At 36.7% G+C, this 16,556-nt stretch overlaps 1 protein-coding gene across 9 annotated transcripts in view; it reads right to left on the reverse strand.

The window, feature by feature from the left end:
* OSBPL9 (oxysterol binding protein like 9) overlaps positions 1-16,556 on the reverse strand; it is a 135,489-nt gene that overhangs the window by 35,431 nt on the left and 83,502 nt on the right. For 6 of the 9 annotated variants that reach the window (XM_007535155.2, XM_007535157.2, XM_060205902.1 and 3 more), the window contains 5 exons: positions 9,867-9,962; positions 7,321-7,368; positions 5,484-5,513; positions 4,704-4,754; positions 16-54 (listed from right to left, as the gene is read on the reverse strand). In XM_007535155.2, the coding sequence (XP_007535217.2) occupies positions 16-54; positions 4,704-4,754; positions 5,484-5,513; positions 7,321-7,368; positions 9,867-9,962 (264 nt within the window). The remainder of the gene's footprint in view (positions 1-15; positions 55-4,703; positions 4,755-5,483; positions 5,514-7,320; positions 7,369-9,866; positions 9,963-16,556) is intronic. The other 3 variants (XM_007535156.3, XM_007535154.3, XM_007535159.3) reach the window with 1 other exon arrangement.

A 16,556-nucleotide genomic window follows, 5' to 3' on the forward strand; every position in this document is an offset into this window, starting at 1 on the left:
TTAGATTAAACTTACTATAATTCCATCTGCGTGCTTCTCCGCATTACACTGGTCCTTAAGGGAAAATGTTAAAATATTAACTTCATTCTTTCATTTAATTCCTTGTGTCCTTTCTCCTCTACTAAGAAGATTTATTTTACTAAGTAACATAGTTAGAACACTGCTTCTCTGCTTCCACTAAGACTTTTCTTTCAATCGTATATTCCTAATAAAACTCAAGCCCATCACCAGCTACACAGCAATCAACACAACAGCGTGTGTGGGGGGGGTTCTCTATACGGGAACTTAAGTTTGTTGTGGCTTTTGGACTGTGCAGCCACACTTGAACTGATGGTTAAAAAACAGCAGGTGTACTGGTTAGGAGTAAAGAAATTTTGTGGGTTAGTCTTATAGTAAATCATTCTAAGTCTCCCATCTCTAAATTCTTACTGCACTTTAAAGGTGTGACAATCATGTACCTTTGAAGACAATTTTACAGGGGGCCAGGGAGGTGGTGCACCAGGTTGAGTGCACATACTACAATGAGCAAGCTACCAGGAGTAAGCTTGATGAGAGATAAAGCAATGCTACAAGTGTCCCTATCCCTCTCTATCTTCCTCTTCTTTCTTGGTTTCTGTCTCTATCCAATAAATAAAATATTTAAAAAAACAAACCCACAATTTCACATATTGCAACTGTTAGTTCAAATTTATACTAACAATTTTTCTAAGTAAATGCCTTGATTTTTGCTTTAGTAAATATCATCACTATATTCATGGAACAATGATCAAATATTACCTGGCATGTATTTTACACATATTCGTTTATTCTACCTGCAACTTTACAAGGAATGTACTCATCTTATGCTCACTAGACAGAAGAGAAGACTGATGCAGAAGGAATGTGTGAAGCCAGGGTTCTAACAGTGTCAGGATTCATAATCTAAACTAATGTATTGTTTTGCCATCTCTCTCCAAAGATATACCTGGAGAGTAAGAAAAAAGATGGTAGACCAGGATGCTGGCCAGGCTTCCCTGGATTGAAGACCCCACCAATGTGTCCTGGAGCTCAGCTTCCCCAGAGACACACCCTACTAGGGAAAGAGAGAGGCAGACTGGGAGTATGGACCGACCAGTCAACGCCCATGTTCAGCGGGGAAGCAATTACAGAAGCCAGACCTTCTACCTTCTGCAACCCTCAATGACCCTGGGTCCATGTTCCCAGAGGGATAGAGAATGGGAAAGCTATCAGGGGAGGGGGTGGGTTATGGAGACTGGGTGGTGGGAATTGTGTGGAGTTGTACCCCTCCTACCTTATGGTTTTGTTCATTAATCCTTTCTTAAATAAAAAATTAAAAAAAAAAAAAAAGATGGTAGAAAGTGGTCCAGGAGGTGAGCACTGACTCTTAAGCATGAGGTCCTGAGTTCAATCCCTGGCAGCACATGTACCAGAGTGATGTCTGGTTCCTTCTCTCTTCCTATCTTTCTCATGAATAAATAAAATATTTAAAAAAAAAAAGATGGTAGAAAGTTATGAGCCAACAGTCATTCCTATGCTTATACTCCTTTTGCTAGTACTATACAGACTGCTTAAAGTTACTTTCTTTTTTCTTCTTGCCAATAGGGTTATCACTGGGGCTCAGTGTCTACATGACAAATCCACTGCTTCCTGTTGGCATTTTTTATATCTATTTATTTATTCCCTTTTGGTGTCCTTGTTTTATTGATGTAGTAATTATGTTATTGATGTTATCGTTGGAGAGAACAGAGAGAAATGCAGAGAGGAGGAGAAGACAGAGAGGGAAAGAGAAAGATAGACACCTGCAGACCTGCTTCATTGCTTGTGAAGTGACTCCCCTACAGGTGGGGAGCCAGGGGCTCTAACTGGGATCCTTACACTGATCCTTGTGCTTCGCACCACTTGCGCTTAACCTGCTGCAATACCACCTGACTTCCCCTGTTGCCATGTTTTTCATTTATTTATTTATGATAGGGACTGAGAGGAGGGAGGGAGAGATATTTGGAGTCTGCTACATCTCTTGTGAAGCTTGTCCCCTGCAGGTAGGGATTAGAGGCTTAAGCATGAGTCCACACTCATAGTAATGTGTGCACTTTAGAGTTGCATCACAGCTGGACCCACTTAAAGTTTTAATCCCACAATACATCAAATTTCTCAAGTATTAAAAGAAACCAATATATGGCTTGGGCTTTAAGCACAATGGTCAAATTATATCTCATTTAACCTATAAACTTTTTTTCCCCCCTTTTGTTACTACTGAGCTTACCAAGAGCATTTGAAGACTTGAAGTTAATCCTTTTCTTACGTGCATATGCAGAAAAAAAAAACAGCAGAACTGAAGTTACTATCCTTAGGGAAGACTGTAGTAAAAAATAGCCTTTTGGGAGTTGGGCAGTAGCGGAGCGGGTTAAGCATAGGTGGCACCAAGCTCAAGGACAAGTGTAAGGATCCTGGCTAGAGCCCCCGGCTCTCCACCTGCAGGAGGGGGGTTGCTTCTCAAGTGGTGAAGCAGGTCTGCAGGTGTCTATCTTTGTCTCCCCCTGTCTTCCCCATTTCTCTCCATTTCTCTCTGTCCTATCCAGCAACAACACCACCAATAATAACTACAACAAAAGAGGAATGAATGAATGAATAAATAAATAAAATAAAATGGCCTTTCACTGGCATCTGTGAATTTTAGGAGGGTCCCTACCACCCTATTTGTTAACTGTGGCTCACTGTGTCTACTTGCTTATACAGATAAAATGCTTTATACTAAACATTTTCTTTCATTATGGAAATCTGTAAGCTTAGTAAGTGTTATACAGAGAGTACTTATGTGACAAACCTCCAATAAAAGCAAAGGGTGTAGAGTCTCTAATGAAACTTCCTCGGTAGATAATATTTCATACAAGTTGCCAAAATTTGTGCTAAAGGAATTAAAACACCCTGTGTAATTCTACTGGGAGAAGGCTCTTGGAAACTTGTGCCTAGTAGTCTTTAGATTTTGTTTAATACACTTTTTCTCTTTGCTAATTTTTCTTTGAATCCTAGGTCAGCTAAGTAATGTGGTGCTATGTGTCTTCCAAGCAAATGAACGAACCCAGGGTTAGCTGGGAACCTTTAACCCATATCCTTTGCATATGCCTTGAGAATAGCTATATTTTGCTATCTAAATAGTTCATGTTAGAATTTTTCTTTTTATTTGCATGCATAAATCAACTATTAAAGTATCAAAAGTTTCAAGAATTCTTAATAGAGCAGAAAACAAGTTGAGAATTATAAAGAAAAAGTAACTAACATTTTTGCTCTGATAACTATTAATTAGTAAGCATTAAATTACTTTTTAAAATCATTAAATTAAAATGTCCAAAGATGACCCCAAACTTCAACATTGTTTTCTTGGAACTCAACTATACTGTGAGAATGTCCACTCAAGAGGACAGAATTACATGAAGAAAACCGAGCCTTTTCTCCCAGCTCTATGCAACTTCCCAAGCATGTGAGATACACTGAGAATTCTCCATCCCTCAATCAGGCCAGCACAGAGTTCTCTGTCTCTATCCAATAAATAAATAAATAAACTTTTAAAAACAGAAAACAACCAAAAACATTATTGCTGCATTGCTAAAAGGTAAGTTACTGGACGAGGCTAGATTTTCCTACTTTACATCTATCTAATGGCCTGAAGGAGGTATACATATTGAATATAATCCAAATTGGCTGAAACACTATCAGCTGTTGTGTTTTCTGATCTCTTACAAGAAGGTATAATGAATCTGTAAACTATCTACATACTTAATGGACATCATGTAGTTTGCTAACTATGTTCATATATGCTTTAAGGAAACTGCTGGCACCCCCCCATCCCTGCCCGTGATGTACTTCCCCAATCCCCAAAAAAACTAAACACAGTAGCCCTTTTGTACATCTTACTTTATGCTGCTCCTTCTTAAATTTTAGAAGATATTATGATTCACAAAAGTATGAAAAGTTTAGATGCATACATAGGTCATCAAGGACAGTGGTCAAGAACACCTAGAAACTAAACAAGTCCTATCATTCTGACACTTTTAAGTATAATATTGACCCTGGTATTTAAAATACATAGAATTTAAAAAGTAAAATAGTTTAAGTAACAAAGATTTCTAAATTTAGATGTTGAACTGAGCACCTACCCCATTCTAAACAATGTCTATAAACACAGAGATAGAGTCAGATAAGGAGAAAGGATAAAATAAAGGTTGAAGACAATAGATTTTTTTCCCATAAAAGCAGATTATATCTATGAAATTTTTAACCCACAATAACTCAAAACACAATTTACTTCAGGAGTAAAGGCTATCAGTTTGAATAGCTCATAAATATAAAAAAATGTACACACACACACAACTTTTTCCTAGGAAAAATGCTTATATAAATGGTTTTGAACTGTTCCAAGAAGTGAGAATGGGTAAAATGGAAGGAAGGGGTGAGTCATTCAAACATGTTCCTTTCCTTTCCTGCCATGATTTAAAAAAAAAAAAAAAAAAGACTTTATCAAAAGAGACATATGCTAGTACCATAATATTGAAATACAAATGCTGTTCAACAGTACCAGGAACCCCACAATGTAAATTACTGTGGAAAGGTAATAAATCTCAAACTCAAGAGTTTTTTACTATAGAAGAAATTTCCATTATAATTTAAAAGTCTCATTAAAGTAACCAGAAGTAAAATTTACTTACTTTAGCAATCTGCAGCAATACAATGCAGTGTTTAATTGACTCTACCATGCTCTATAGAAACAAAACATAGATTTTAGGATCTTGTTGCAAGTAAGTTAAAGCTAAAAATATACACATCAGTTAGAATGCAATTTAAGCTAGCAATATACAAAATATAATAATAATACCCTCTCTGAACATCCATTTTGTTCTAATATATTCAAAATGTCAAATAAAGTGTCTAATTATAGTAACTATGAACTGTGAAGGAATGACAAGTTATCTATACAAATGACTGCTTAGATCATGAGATCCCAATTCCTAAATTTCTGTGTAATGATTCCTAAGTCAAAGTAAATCCCTAAAACATTTACTCAAGACTTTTATGAAATTACAAAGTATCATATCAAAACACTGGTGAACCTGAAATACTATGTCTGCTGTTTAAGTATTTTCATCAAAATATAAATAATTAGTATCCATTACGAAATGTCAGAAGGCCAATACATCAGAGAATTTGAATTATATATTAATTATAAAAAATAAAATATGAATATGTTGTACATGGATAACCTTTTATCTAAGGATCTCAAATAGACAAGACCTGAACAGATAAAATGGTACATCAAGTTCATTTCAGATAAAGGAATTATCCTATTAAATCCCTTTGGAAAAAGAAAACAATAAAATTCTTAGACACCATCATTAAAAGTCCAATTTCTTTCATTAATTGTAGCAACTTAATTGAAAAATAAATTTTAAAGCACTTCCTAAAGTAAAGTTAGTAAACACATAACTTACATTTGTTGTCTCTTTGAGAGTTTCAATTTTCTGTGAGAAATAAGTTTAAACAGAAATAATCAGAAGCATTGCTATTTTTTACAGGCTATCCATTTAAAATGCTTTATCAAATTGTACTCATTAGGTATTTTGTTATGTCTTTATTTTAAAAAATCCACAAACTTTATAGATTAAATCACCAAAATCCATGTAATTCAACTGAAGATTTGAAATGACATTCTTACTGAATAAAAGTTTTGTCTTTTTAAAAATATTTATTTATTTTCCTTTTTGTTGCCCTTGTTTTTATCATTGTTGTAGTTATCATTATTGTTGTCACTGCTGTTGTTGTTGGATAGAACAGAGAGAAATGAAGAGGAGGGGAAGACAAGAGTAGGGAAGAGGAAGATAGACACCTGCAGACCTACTTCACTACTTGCTAAGTGACTCCCCTGCAGGTGGGGAGCCGGGGGCTCGAACCAGGATCCTTACACTGGTCCTCGAGTTTCACGCCATGTATGCTTAACCTGCTGTGCTACAGCCAACCCCCAAGTTTTGTCTTTTCTGCACTTTTCATGATAACTTCATGAAAATGCTTATTTTAGAATCACCTTAAACTTTGCTAAATTATTTGAAAAATGCCAGAAGACTGTATCCCAAAACTAAAATGGATGAATTACTATATACTAAGAATTGTAAAGGAGCTAGATGTTAAGGCCATAGTCAACAGAAATGCAAAACAACACAAACAGCAAAGCAAACAAAAAGCAAATACTGCAGCAAAAGTAAATCTATTGTTAAGAAGAGGAAAAATGTTAATTGAAAAAAGGAAATATTCAAACTACAGAATAGGTGTAAGAAATCAAAGGGGAGGGGCCGGGTAGTGGCACACCTGGTTGAGAGCATGTTACAATGCACAATGACCTGGGTTCAATCCCCTGTCACCACCTGCAAGGGGAAAGCTTTGCAAGTGGTGAAGCAGTGTTTCAGGTTCCTCTCTCTCTCTCTCTCTCCTCCACTCTCTTCCCTATTGATTTCTGGCTGTCTCTATTCAATAAACAAATAAATAAAGATACTTTTAAAAAATCACAGGGGACAGATGGGCAGCTGTAGCAGAACTATAATGAAAAGAATAACCACATTATTTCCTCATCTGTAATCTTTTAGTTTATTCTAAAACATTTTGCCAATTGACTTTAGGCTTTAGTAATATAGTAGCCACACATAAATTTAATAAACTAATTTTTAATTTTTTATCTTTATTGGATAGACAACAAAAAATTGAGAGGGTAGGGGAGACAGAGAGGGAGAGAGGAGGAAAGACACCTGCAGCACGAATTGCAAAGCTTTCCCTCTGCAGGTGGGGATGGGGGCTCAAACTCAAGTCCCTGAGCACTGTAACATGTGCGCTCAACCAGTTGTGCCATCACCTGGTCCCATAAATTAATTTTGTATTTCAACAATTAATGCCTGAATGGGAAAGTACTTTCTCCTAGGAAGATGGTACTTAAAAAAATGGTATATTAAAATTTTGTAAATTAGCCTTTTATTTAATTATCAAAGCACACCATTAAAACTCTTCTTCCAATCTATCTGTGGAAGACCATCATAACATATGACAATTCTTCATAACTGGTCAATAGATCTATTACTGCATTCAGAATATTGAGGTTCTTCTGCTATCTATCTACCTACCTACCTACTTACCTATCTTTAAACAGAGCACTCTTCAGCTCTGGCTTATGGGACTAAACCTGTGACTTTGGAACCTCAGACATGAGAGTCTATTTGCAAAACCATTGTGATATCTATTCCTGACTGACTTTAAATTTTTAAAGACCATGATTATAGAAGTTACCTTTCTCTGTTCATCGTCTTTGCAGTTCTGAAGTTTGTCATCAAAGAGCTATAAGATTAAGGGGAAAAAAGCATACTTACTATTAAATCCTACTTAAATATTTTATATATTTAATAAACAAAGAAAAACAAACAAGTTCTTAAACACATTTTCTTCCAAGGATTGTTTATGTATATAATCAAGACATGCATTTCCCCGCCCCTGCCCCCAACAATGGGAAATCAAGATGGCTAGGAACTTAATGCAGATCCAGAAGAGAAAGACATTAGGAACTACCTTATCGTGGCCTGGGAGGTGGCGCAGTGGTAAAACTTTGGACTCTCAAGCATGCGGTCCTGAGTTTGATCCCCGGCAGCACATGTGCCAGAGTGATGTCTGGTTTTTTCTCTCTCCTATCTTTCTCATAAATATATATTTAAAAATATTTTTTTTAAATAAAGAACTATCTTGTCAGGAAATATGAAGAAATATAAAGCTCTTGACTTAATATGGAGAAATGGATTAAGAAAATAGTTTGGAGCTGGGTGGTGGCACATATCACTTAACTATGCAAAGATCCCGGTTCGAGTCCCTGATCCCCACCAGCAGGGTCCTCCTTCATAAATGGTAAAGTAGGTCTTTCTCTTTACCCCCTTCCCTCTCAATTTCTCTCTGTCCAGTCAAATAAAAATAAAGTAGAAAGAGAAAAAAAGAAATTCATGACTTCAAAGAATCATTTGATAGGAAAACAGAAAACTTGAAAACAGAGTTACAAGGTGTGAAGGACACTTTGAATGCATTTTAGTCTCAAACAGCAAGTCAAGAAAGCAGATATGTCCATGTAGAAGACAGAACATCAGTAGACAAAATGGTAACACTCTGACTTCAAAGGAGAGGGTAAAAAAGGTTTTTTAAAAATAAGGCACCTTTTCAAGACACTAAAGAGATTCCACTTGAAAAGTAAATATCAGAATTACAGGAGTCTCAGAAGGAAAGGAAGAGAAGAGAGCAAAAACTATATCCAAAAAAATAATAACAGAAAAACTTCCAATTTGGGATCTGGTCAGGATGTAGATGAACAGGAAGCAAAGAGAGCTCGCAAATTTCTAAGCCTAAATATACCTACTCCACAAAACATCATTGTGAAACTATCAAAAGTCAAGGACAAAGAAAAAATTTTCTAAGATGCCAGGGAAAAGAAGAATGTGACATAAAGGCAATATAGTCAAACTCACACCAGAGTTTCCTGCAGGAACTATGGAGGCCAGGAGACAGTGGAGTCGTATAGTCGAGGTTTTAAAAAACCACCAACAACAACCACACATACCTGACCCTGCAAGCCATTACCAGACCTTCCTTGCAAAAGTTTTTCAAAGGAGTGACCCAGAGAAAGAAACAAGGACCACTTAATGCTTAAAAAGATGATATCTGAAACAAGAGACAACTATCTGATAACTTTACAGCATGAAAGGAGAGGAAGAAATGGATAGATGATAGATGATGTTCAAGTAGAGTGAGGCAGAAATCGTTAAAAAAAAAAAAAAAGACTCTTAGATGTAATTATATATTTATGTATAAATCGTATATACACTTTTGTACATAACACACTTGAATTTATAGTTATCTAGTTTTCTTTAAATGATTTCATTTTCTCTTTAGTAATTTTAATCTTATGTCTTTTTGTTTTCCTCATCCTTATCATATATAACACCTGAGGTTCTTAGAGCTTGTGTTCATGGACACTTACTATACTTTATATCTGTTACCAAGTGACCTGCATCTCTCTGAAGGACAACTACCAGATGGTTTTGTTCATATATGCACTATAAAGAATTGATACATATGAACTTGTTTAAAAAAAAAAGTAGTCAAACTGCACTAAGACTTTATGAAAAACTATTATGGTTATCCTTGGAAAGAGGGTAGAGAGCTGGGGGGGGGGGCGGGCATAGAACTGTGGTGGTGGGGTGCAGTGTGAAACTATTCCTCTGTAACATCTTACAAGCCATTATTAAGTCACTAATAAAAATAAAAGAACATACTAGCTAAAAATTTCCTTAAAGAAGGAATTAGATACCCAGGTTTAGGAAACTCAAAGATCTCTAAGAAAAACAGTTCCAAACAGAAGGTTCTCCATGGTACACAATACTTAAAATACAATAATCAAGAACAAAGAGATGATTCTGAAGGCTGTTACAGAAAGGCAGAGTCAACTATAATGGAAACCATGCTGATTTCTCAACAGAAACTCTGAAGGCTGGAAAGGACAGAGAAGATGCATTCAAAATTCTAAATAGGGGTCGGAGGAGAGGTTCTCCACTAGATTTGAATGGAGGGTTATTTAGTGCTTTAGGGAAGTGGCAGTGGGGAAATATATCTTGAAGAGATGAGAAAAAGTACTTCTAAAATACTAAACCAAAAAACCCCCACCTAAACCAAGGGTTAATTCCAAAACTAATATATAAAAAAATGTGCAATATTAACATTAAGTATCTATATTTACACAAAATCAAGCTTAGTAATATGTATTACTTTTAATCAACTCCATATATAAACTAATGACATACCTTTAATTGTTCTATCAAGATTTGTAGGTAGGCATCAGCCTCTGTAAGTTTCTTATCAAAGTCTTGCACACTGGGAACAAACCCTGAATCCAAACCCTAGAATAAAAGAACATTTGCAATAAATGTAGCAGTTCTAAGCAATGCTTAATAGTGCATGTTTAGACAGTTCACCTTTCATACATGAAGTTTCTATTTCTTGAATATGAATAGTTATTTTGCATAAATAACAGGTCTACTTAAATTACCTAAATTCTACTGAAAATAGTGCACAACAATCTCCCTCATGAACATACAGCACTATTCCTTTCACATCAACTCCTTGTGCTTTTGCTCAACTTTTACCCAGCTCTTCAAAATCACTTTCTCCTCTACCAAAAGCCTCCCAACTGTCCCTAGTCACCTCCAGAGCAATAGCAATTTAGCTAAAGAAACAAATGCAGAAAAACCTAGATTACTTTCTATTTCTCCCACTTTTTATTCAGTTAATTCCTTCAGTTCTTCAACTGTAACTTACTTGCATTGTTTAGTTCTCTCCTCTTCTAACCTAACACAACAGCTCTGAAGTGACTCTCCCCTTCTTAAGAAGAAAAGTCCCAGATCCCTCAATGTTTTTAAGAGGTCCCTGTGTAAGTTAAAGTGGCAGTGTTTTTCTCTTAATCAAGTGTCCTATTCACTTTCACTCTTGGCATGAATACTATACCCTGGTCATGGTATAAATGCTTTATTTATTTATTTATTCAGAAAGACACTTATTTCTTAGTTTAACAGTTAGGCATTTGCATGTCCTACTTTTTGTACATTAAAAATTGAAAAGATAGGGAGTCCGGTGGTAGTGCAGCAAGTTAAGCGCGCATGGAACAAAGTTCAAGGACCAGCGTCAGGATCCCGGTTTGAGCCCCCGGCTCCCCACCTACGGGGGGTTGCTTCACAAGTTGTGAAGTAGGTCAGCAGGTGTCTTTCTCTCCCCCTCTCTGGCTTCCCTCCTCCCTCCATTTCTCTCTGTCCTATCCAACAACAACAGTGACAACAACAACAGCAACAACAATGAAACAAGGTAACAAAAGAGAGTAAATAAATATTAAAAAAAAGAAAAAACACAGTTACACTTTCAAGTGTGTCATTTGCTGCTGGTACTACAACTACTAATATACTACTGTTGCTCTCTATTTTAGTGAATGTCTTTTTTTCAAATTCAAAACAGTAAAACTATCTTTTTGCATACATGTAGCCACTTGAAATTAGTATGGAAAAGTACATTCCCAGTGGAAAGATGCCATGTGTAAAAACAATGTTTAAAAAATATTACATTAAATAATGTCTATATGATGTTCGTAAAAATTGTAATTAAACAACTTTTTTTTTATTAGCCCAGGAGACGGTGAGATGGTGTTGGATTTTCCAGCAAGAAGACCTGAGTTTGACCAGCATTTTAAGTGTCAAAGTGATATTCTGGTTCTCTCTGTCTCTCTCCTCTCTCTCTTATTAATAAATAACCTTCATTTAAAAATGAAAGTGAGTCGGGTGGTAGCACAGCGGGGTTAAGCACAGGTGGCGCAAAGTGCAAGGACCGGTGAAAGGATCCCAGTTTGAGCCCCCAGCTCCCAACCTGCAGGGGAGTCGCCTCACAAGCAGTGAAGCAGGTCTGCCGGTGTCTATCTTTCTCTCCCCCGCTTTGTCTTCCCCTCTTCTCTCCATTTCTCTTTGTCCTATTCAACAACAACAGCAATAATAATAAAAAACAAGGGCAACAAAAGGGAATATTTTTAAAAAATGTAAGCAAAGGGAAAAAAATCTAAGCCCCAAATTTCCATTAGAAATATTTATTACTAGGTTGAAAAGCAAAAATAATAATAATAAAAATTTAAAAATCACATTTTCTCCCTTCCCCATCTCCTCAGTCAAAATCTTTTTAAAAATATAATTATTAGTAATTTAAAATACAGTTAAAACCAGCTAGACATGTTGATCTTGCCAAACATTAAAAAGTTCATAGATGAATAGAAAAATATCTTCAGGGGGTGGGGGGGAGGAAGGTGAGAGGAATGATCTTCAAGAACTTTCTGGGGCCAGGCAGTGGTACACCCGATTAAGTACATATAGTACTATGAACAAGGACCTGGGCTCAAGCCCCATCTCCCCACCTGCAGTGGGGACATTTCAAGAGTGGTGAAGCAGGCTTGCAGGTGTCTATCTTTCTCCCTGTCTTCCTCTCTCACCTTAATTTCTCTCTGTCCTACTGACTAAAATAGGAAAACTTACTTTCTTTTGAACCAATTCAGAACTACCATTGTAGAAGTCAAATTAACAAAACCTTTTGAGCAAGTCACTATCCAATTGATATAGTGAACAATCTAATCCCCACCCTCATCAAAAGGGGAGCTCTTCAAAAACAACTTTTGGAAACTGTTGAAACAATGATTTTCACCTTTGCCTCTTAGATATACTTTTTTTGGGTCTAATAACATATCTATAAGCTTAGAATAAATTCAGCATTTCACAACATCCAAGTCAAAGTTCTACTTACTAATCCATCTTTCTTTATGTAATGTATAATGGAAAGCTTATAACAAGTATTTTTAAAATCCCAGAAGTGATTTAAACTCCCTTGAAAAAGACCTACAAATACAGTTGTTCCATTTGCAATCAATAAGACATCTACATGCAACTGACAGTAAAACTGCTTTCTCAAATCTTTTAAGGATAATGTACTAGAAGAAAATAGAAGTTTTAATTAAATATTGTGACTTAAAATATATAGAATCAAAGCCATCTAAGTCCATTCTCCCACTCACAAAAGTTACTTTTATAATGTCTTTGGAAAGTCATCTTGTCTTTGCTTGAGTACTTCAAGAGACAAAGAACTAACTCATTGCCACCTCACAAACAGCTTTAAAAAGTTCCTTGAGTACCCAGACATTAACTTGGACCCACCTGCATATTAGATTTCAGCCTCAGAGGAAAAAAAAACTAGTATAGCTACAGGCCCTTTATAACTAAAATACACCTACTAGCTATCTACAAAATGGAGGAAGCCCCCCCCCCCCAACACTTCATCTGCACTATTCCAGCCTTTAGGTCCATGACTGTTCAACAATTTGTTTGGCTTTGTATGTTAACTCTCTTTTCAGCCACCAGGTTCCAGATGCTAGCATGATGCCAACCAGACTTCCCTGGACAGACAACCCCACCAATGTGTTCTGGAGCTGCGATTCCCCAGAGCCCCACCCCAATAGGGAAAGAGAGAGGCAGGCTGGGAGTATGCATCTACCTGTCAATGCCCATGTTCAGTGGGGAAGCAATTACAGAAGCCAGACCTTCCACCTTCTGTATCCCACAATGGCCTTGGGTCCATACTCCCAGAGGGATAAAGAATAGGAAAGCTATCAGGGGAGGGGATGGGATATGGAGATCTGGTGGTGGGAAAACTGTGTGGAATTGTACCCCTCTTATCCTATGGTTTTGTTAATGTCTCCTTTTATAAATAAATAAATAAATAAATAAAGTTCCTTGAGTCATAACTATTCCTCTTTCCACTCAATATTTACAATATGAGGAACTAAGATTACTCATACCCTTTATAATGAGTTTCTGTTCAAAACATATCATAAAAATAGAATATAGTTCCTTATCATCATATTGAGAGTGATCTGTCTTCCTTTGGTGGGAAAACAAAACTTAGAACAGAGAAGGCCTGTGAATATAGAGTGTGCCTTTTTTTTTCTTTTGGTTGTCACTGAGAGTCCACTGTTCCAGGTAGAGTTAATTTTGTTAGACAGATAGACAAACAGACAGATAGGTGCCACAGAACTAAAGATTCCTTCAGCGGGGTACAGTGGGGACCATGTTCAAACCTGGGCTGTACAAGTGAGCCACTTAGCTGGCCTGCCACTTAACATTTCTTACAGAGGCATATTACAGTAATTCTTGAGAAGAAGCAGGTTGACTGGAAAACACAGACAATTTAGTACTGTGTACTTTTTCTAATTTGTATTAACTTTATAATTAAGTATTTACTTGACTAATTTCTTAGAAGGATTATAAATGTGAAGGTATGAACTGTACCATTCACTCAATACTATACTCCTCAGGCCTAGTTCAGGGAATGCATGTAGCATTGTCTGCCAAGTCTGGAATCTTCTTTCTCATGACTATTTCTAAAATTTTCTTGTTTTTCTGGCTTTTTTGTCTCCTCTTTTTCTATTTCCTCATTTCCCACATATTTTTCTTTCTTTCTCTATTAATTGTATGTTTCAGGAATAAGTAAAGTGACTAAAAGTTGCATTTTCCAAAGTTAAGACCTGAGAAGTTGCTGAATTTAGAGTATTGATAAGCCATTTCTCTACCATTTAAAATGTAAATTAAAATTTTACAGTAGAAAAATAAATGTAATATAAAAGAAGTAAAATTAGGGGTTTCCCAGGTAGAGCATAGGGCTTACCATGCACCAGGCCCAGGTTTGAGCTCTGGCACTAAATAGGCAGTGCCATGGTGCTATGGTATCTCTCCCTCTCTGTCTCTCTCTACATCTTTCGATCTAAATGCAGAAGCAGCCCGGCAGTGATGAAATCATGCATGCTCCAAGCTCCAGATCCAAAAAAAAAAAGTCAAATTAGAAGAAACCCAACAGAAATGAAATCTAAGTACAGCAATAAAATTAGAAATCTGTGTAAAGAAAGTAAAAAGTCACAGGTGCCTGGCAATGGTGCAATCAGTAAAGAGAACATGTTACCATGCTCAAGGACCTAGGTTCAAGCCTCTGATCCCCAGATGCAGGGGAGAAGCTTTATGAACAATATAGCAGGATGAAAGTGCCTCTACCCTACCCCTCTGAGTCTCAGTCTCTAGCATTAAGAGGAGGAGGAAGAGGAAGGGAATGAAGAGGAGGAGGAGGAGGGGAGGGAGGGAGGGAGGGAGGGAGGGAGGGAGGGAGGGAGAGAGAGAGAGAGAGAGAGAGAGAGAGGAAGGCAGGCTACCAGGAGCAATAAAGCCACTGTAATAACCCCCATGGCAAAGAGAAAAGAAAAAACAAAACAAAACACTAATAGGCACCAGGCAGTGGTGCACCTAGTTGAACACACATAGTATGAAGCACAAGGATCCCAATTCAGGCCCTTGGTTCCCCACTTGCAGGGAGGGTTGCTTTACAAGCAGTTAAGCAGCTCTGCAGATGTCTATCTTCGCCCCTCCCCCCCCCATCATCCTCTCCTCTCTCAACTTCTCTGTCCTATCCAATAAAATGGAAAAAATGGCTGCCAGGAGTAGTGGATTTGTAGTGAGGACACCAAGCTCCAGCAATAACCCTGGAGGCAAAACAAACAAACAAACAAAAAACACTAGTAAAAATGCTAAAAACAAAATAATCTCTAGTTTTGAAGTATACTTGAAATAACCATAACTTCAAGTATAATAGCCATTATTTCAGATGTACTTGAAGTAATGTTTAGCTAATAAAAAAAAAAAAAGCTAAACATACACATGAAAAGTAATACATAACCCTATGTTGGTCAAGATGTGCTGGGTTTAAAAATATAAAGGGTGGGGTATATAGCATAATGGTTATGCAAAGAGACTCTCGTGCTTGAGGCTCCAAAGTCCCAGGTTCAATCCCCACATTACCATAAGAGAGAGCGAAGCAGTGCTCTGGTAAAAAAAAAAAAAAAAAAGTCTGTAATATAATATAAACATCTGGTCCAATTTAACGGCAACTACAAAAACAGTAGATTGGTATAAGAATACCAAAGTTTTCTCAAAACATCTCTCATTATCTTTCTAATATTTATGTTAAACAGCATCAATTTTCTCAAAAGATACTTCAAAGTTAAGAAATTTCAGTAACACTAAATCGTTTATTAATGGCCCTGGCTTGCCACTAACTTGTACTTTACAAAGGCACACAATCATATACCTCCACTAAGAAGAACACTGTAAGGATACCCTTTAACACTGAGTCCAAAAAAAAGGTAGCTTCTTTGGATTGACAGCTAAAACAGTAAGAGTCAGTTTTTGAATCAGGGAGTACTAGAGTTTTAACAGTGCTGCTGATAAGAGAAAAGTAATGAACAGTGGAGGTAAGGTGGTAAGGGGTGGCTTAAGGTCTTGGGGTCAGAATCAGGGGTATGGAAGCTATGGGAAGTATGAGGAGCTGTGGAAATACTGAACTGGGAAGGGCTATGGCTGAACAGTAATACTTTAAAAAGAAATTTACAAATGAGTAATTATTTTCACATCAAGCCTTATCACAATAAAAACTTAAAGGGCTAAGTACCCCTATGTGCAGTGTTTTTTTCCTTATGCAGGCCAAAATAGTACACAGTGAAAACATGTTAGAAAAAGAGAAAAGGAAAAAATATTAAAAATATTCTATGTAGTGGTCCGGGAGGTGGCGCAGTGGATAAAGCATTGGACTCTCAAGTATGAGGTCCTATGTTCGGTCCCCGGTAGCACATGTACCAGAGTGATGTCTGGTTCTTTCTCTCCTCCTCTCTTTCTCATAAATAAATAAATAAAATCTTTAAAAAATATATTCTATGTATGTCTCAGTAGAAAATGCAGAGCAACAGGGAAACAGAACTAGTTATCAGCAGTAGAACTATAAAAGAGAGCAACAACTTAAAAATTTAACAAAGGAAAAACACTAAAGGTAACAAGCCTCCTAATGAAAAATAAATGGTATGAATCTGGACAAAAGTA

This window comes from Erinaceus europaeus, chromosome 13 (assembly GCF_950295315.1).
Source record: "Erinaceus europaeus chromosome 13, mEriEur2.1, whole genome shotgun sequence".
In the NCBI taxonomy this organism is placed as follows: domain Eukaryota; kingdom Metazoa; phylum Chordata; class Mammalia; order Eulipotyphla; family Erinaceidae; genus Erinaceus; species Erinaceus europaeus.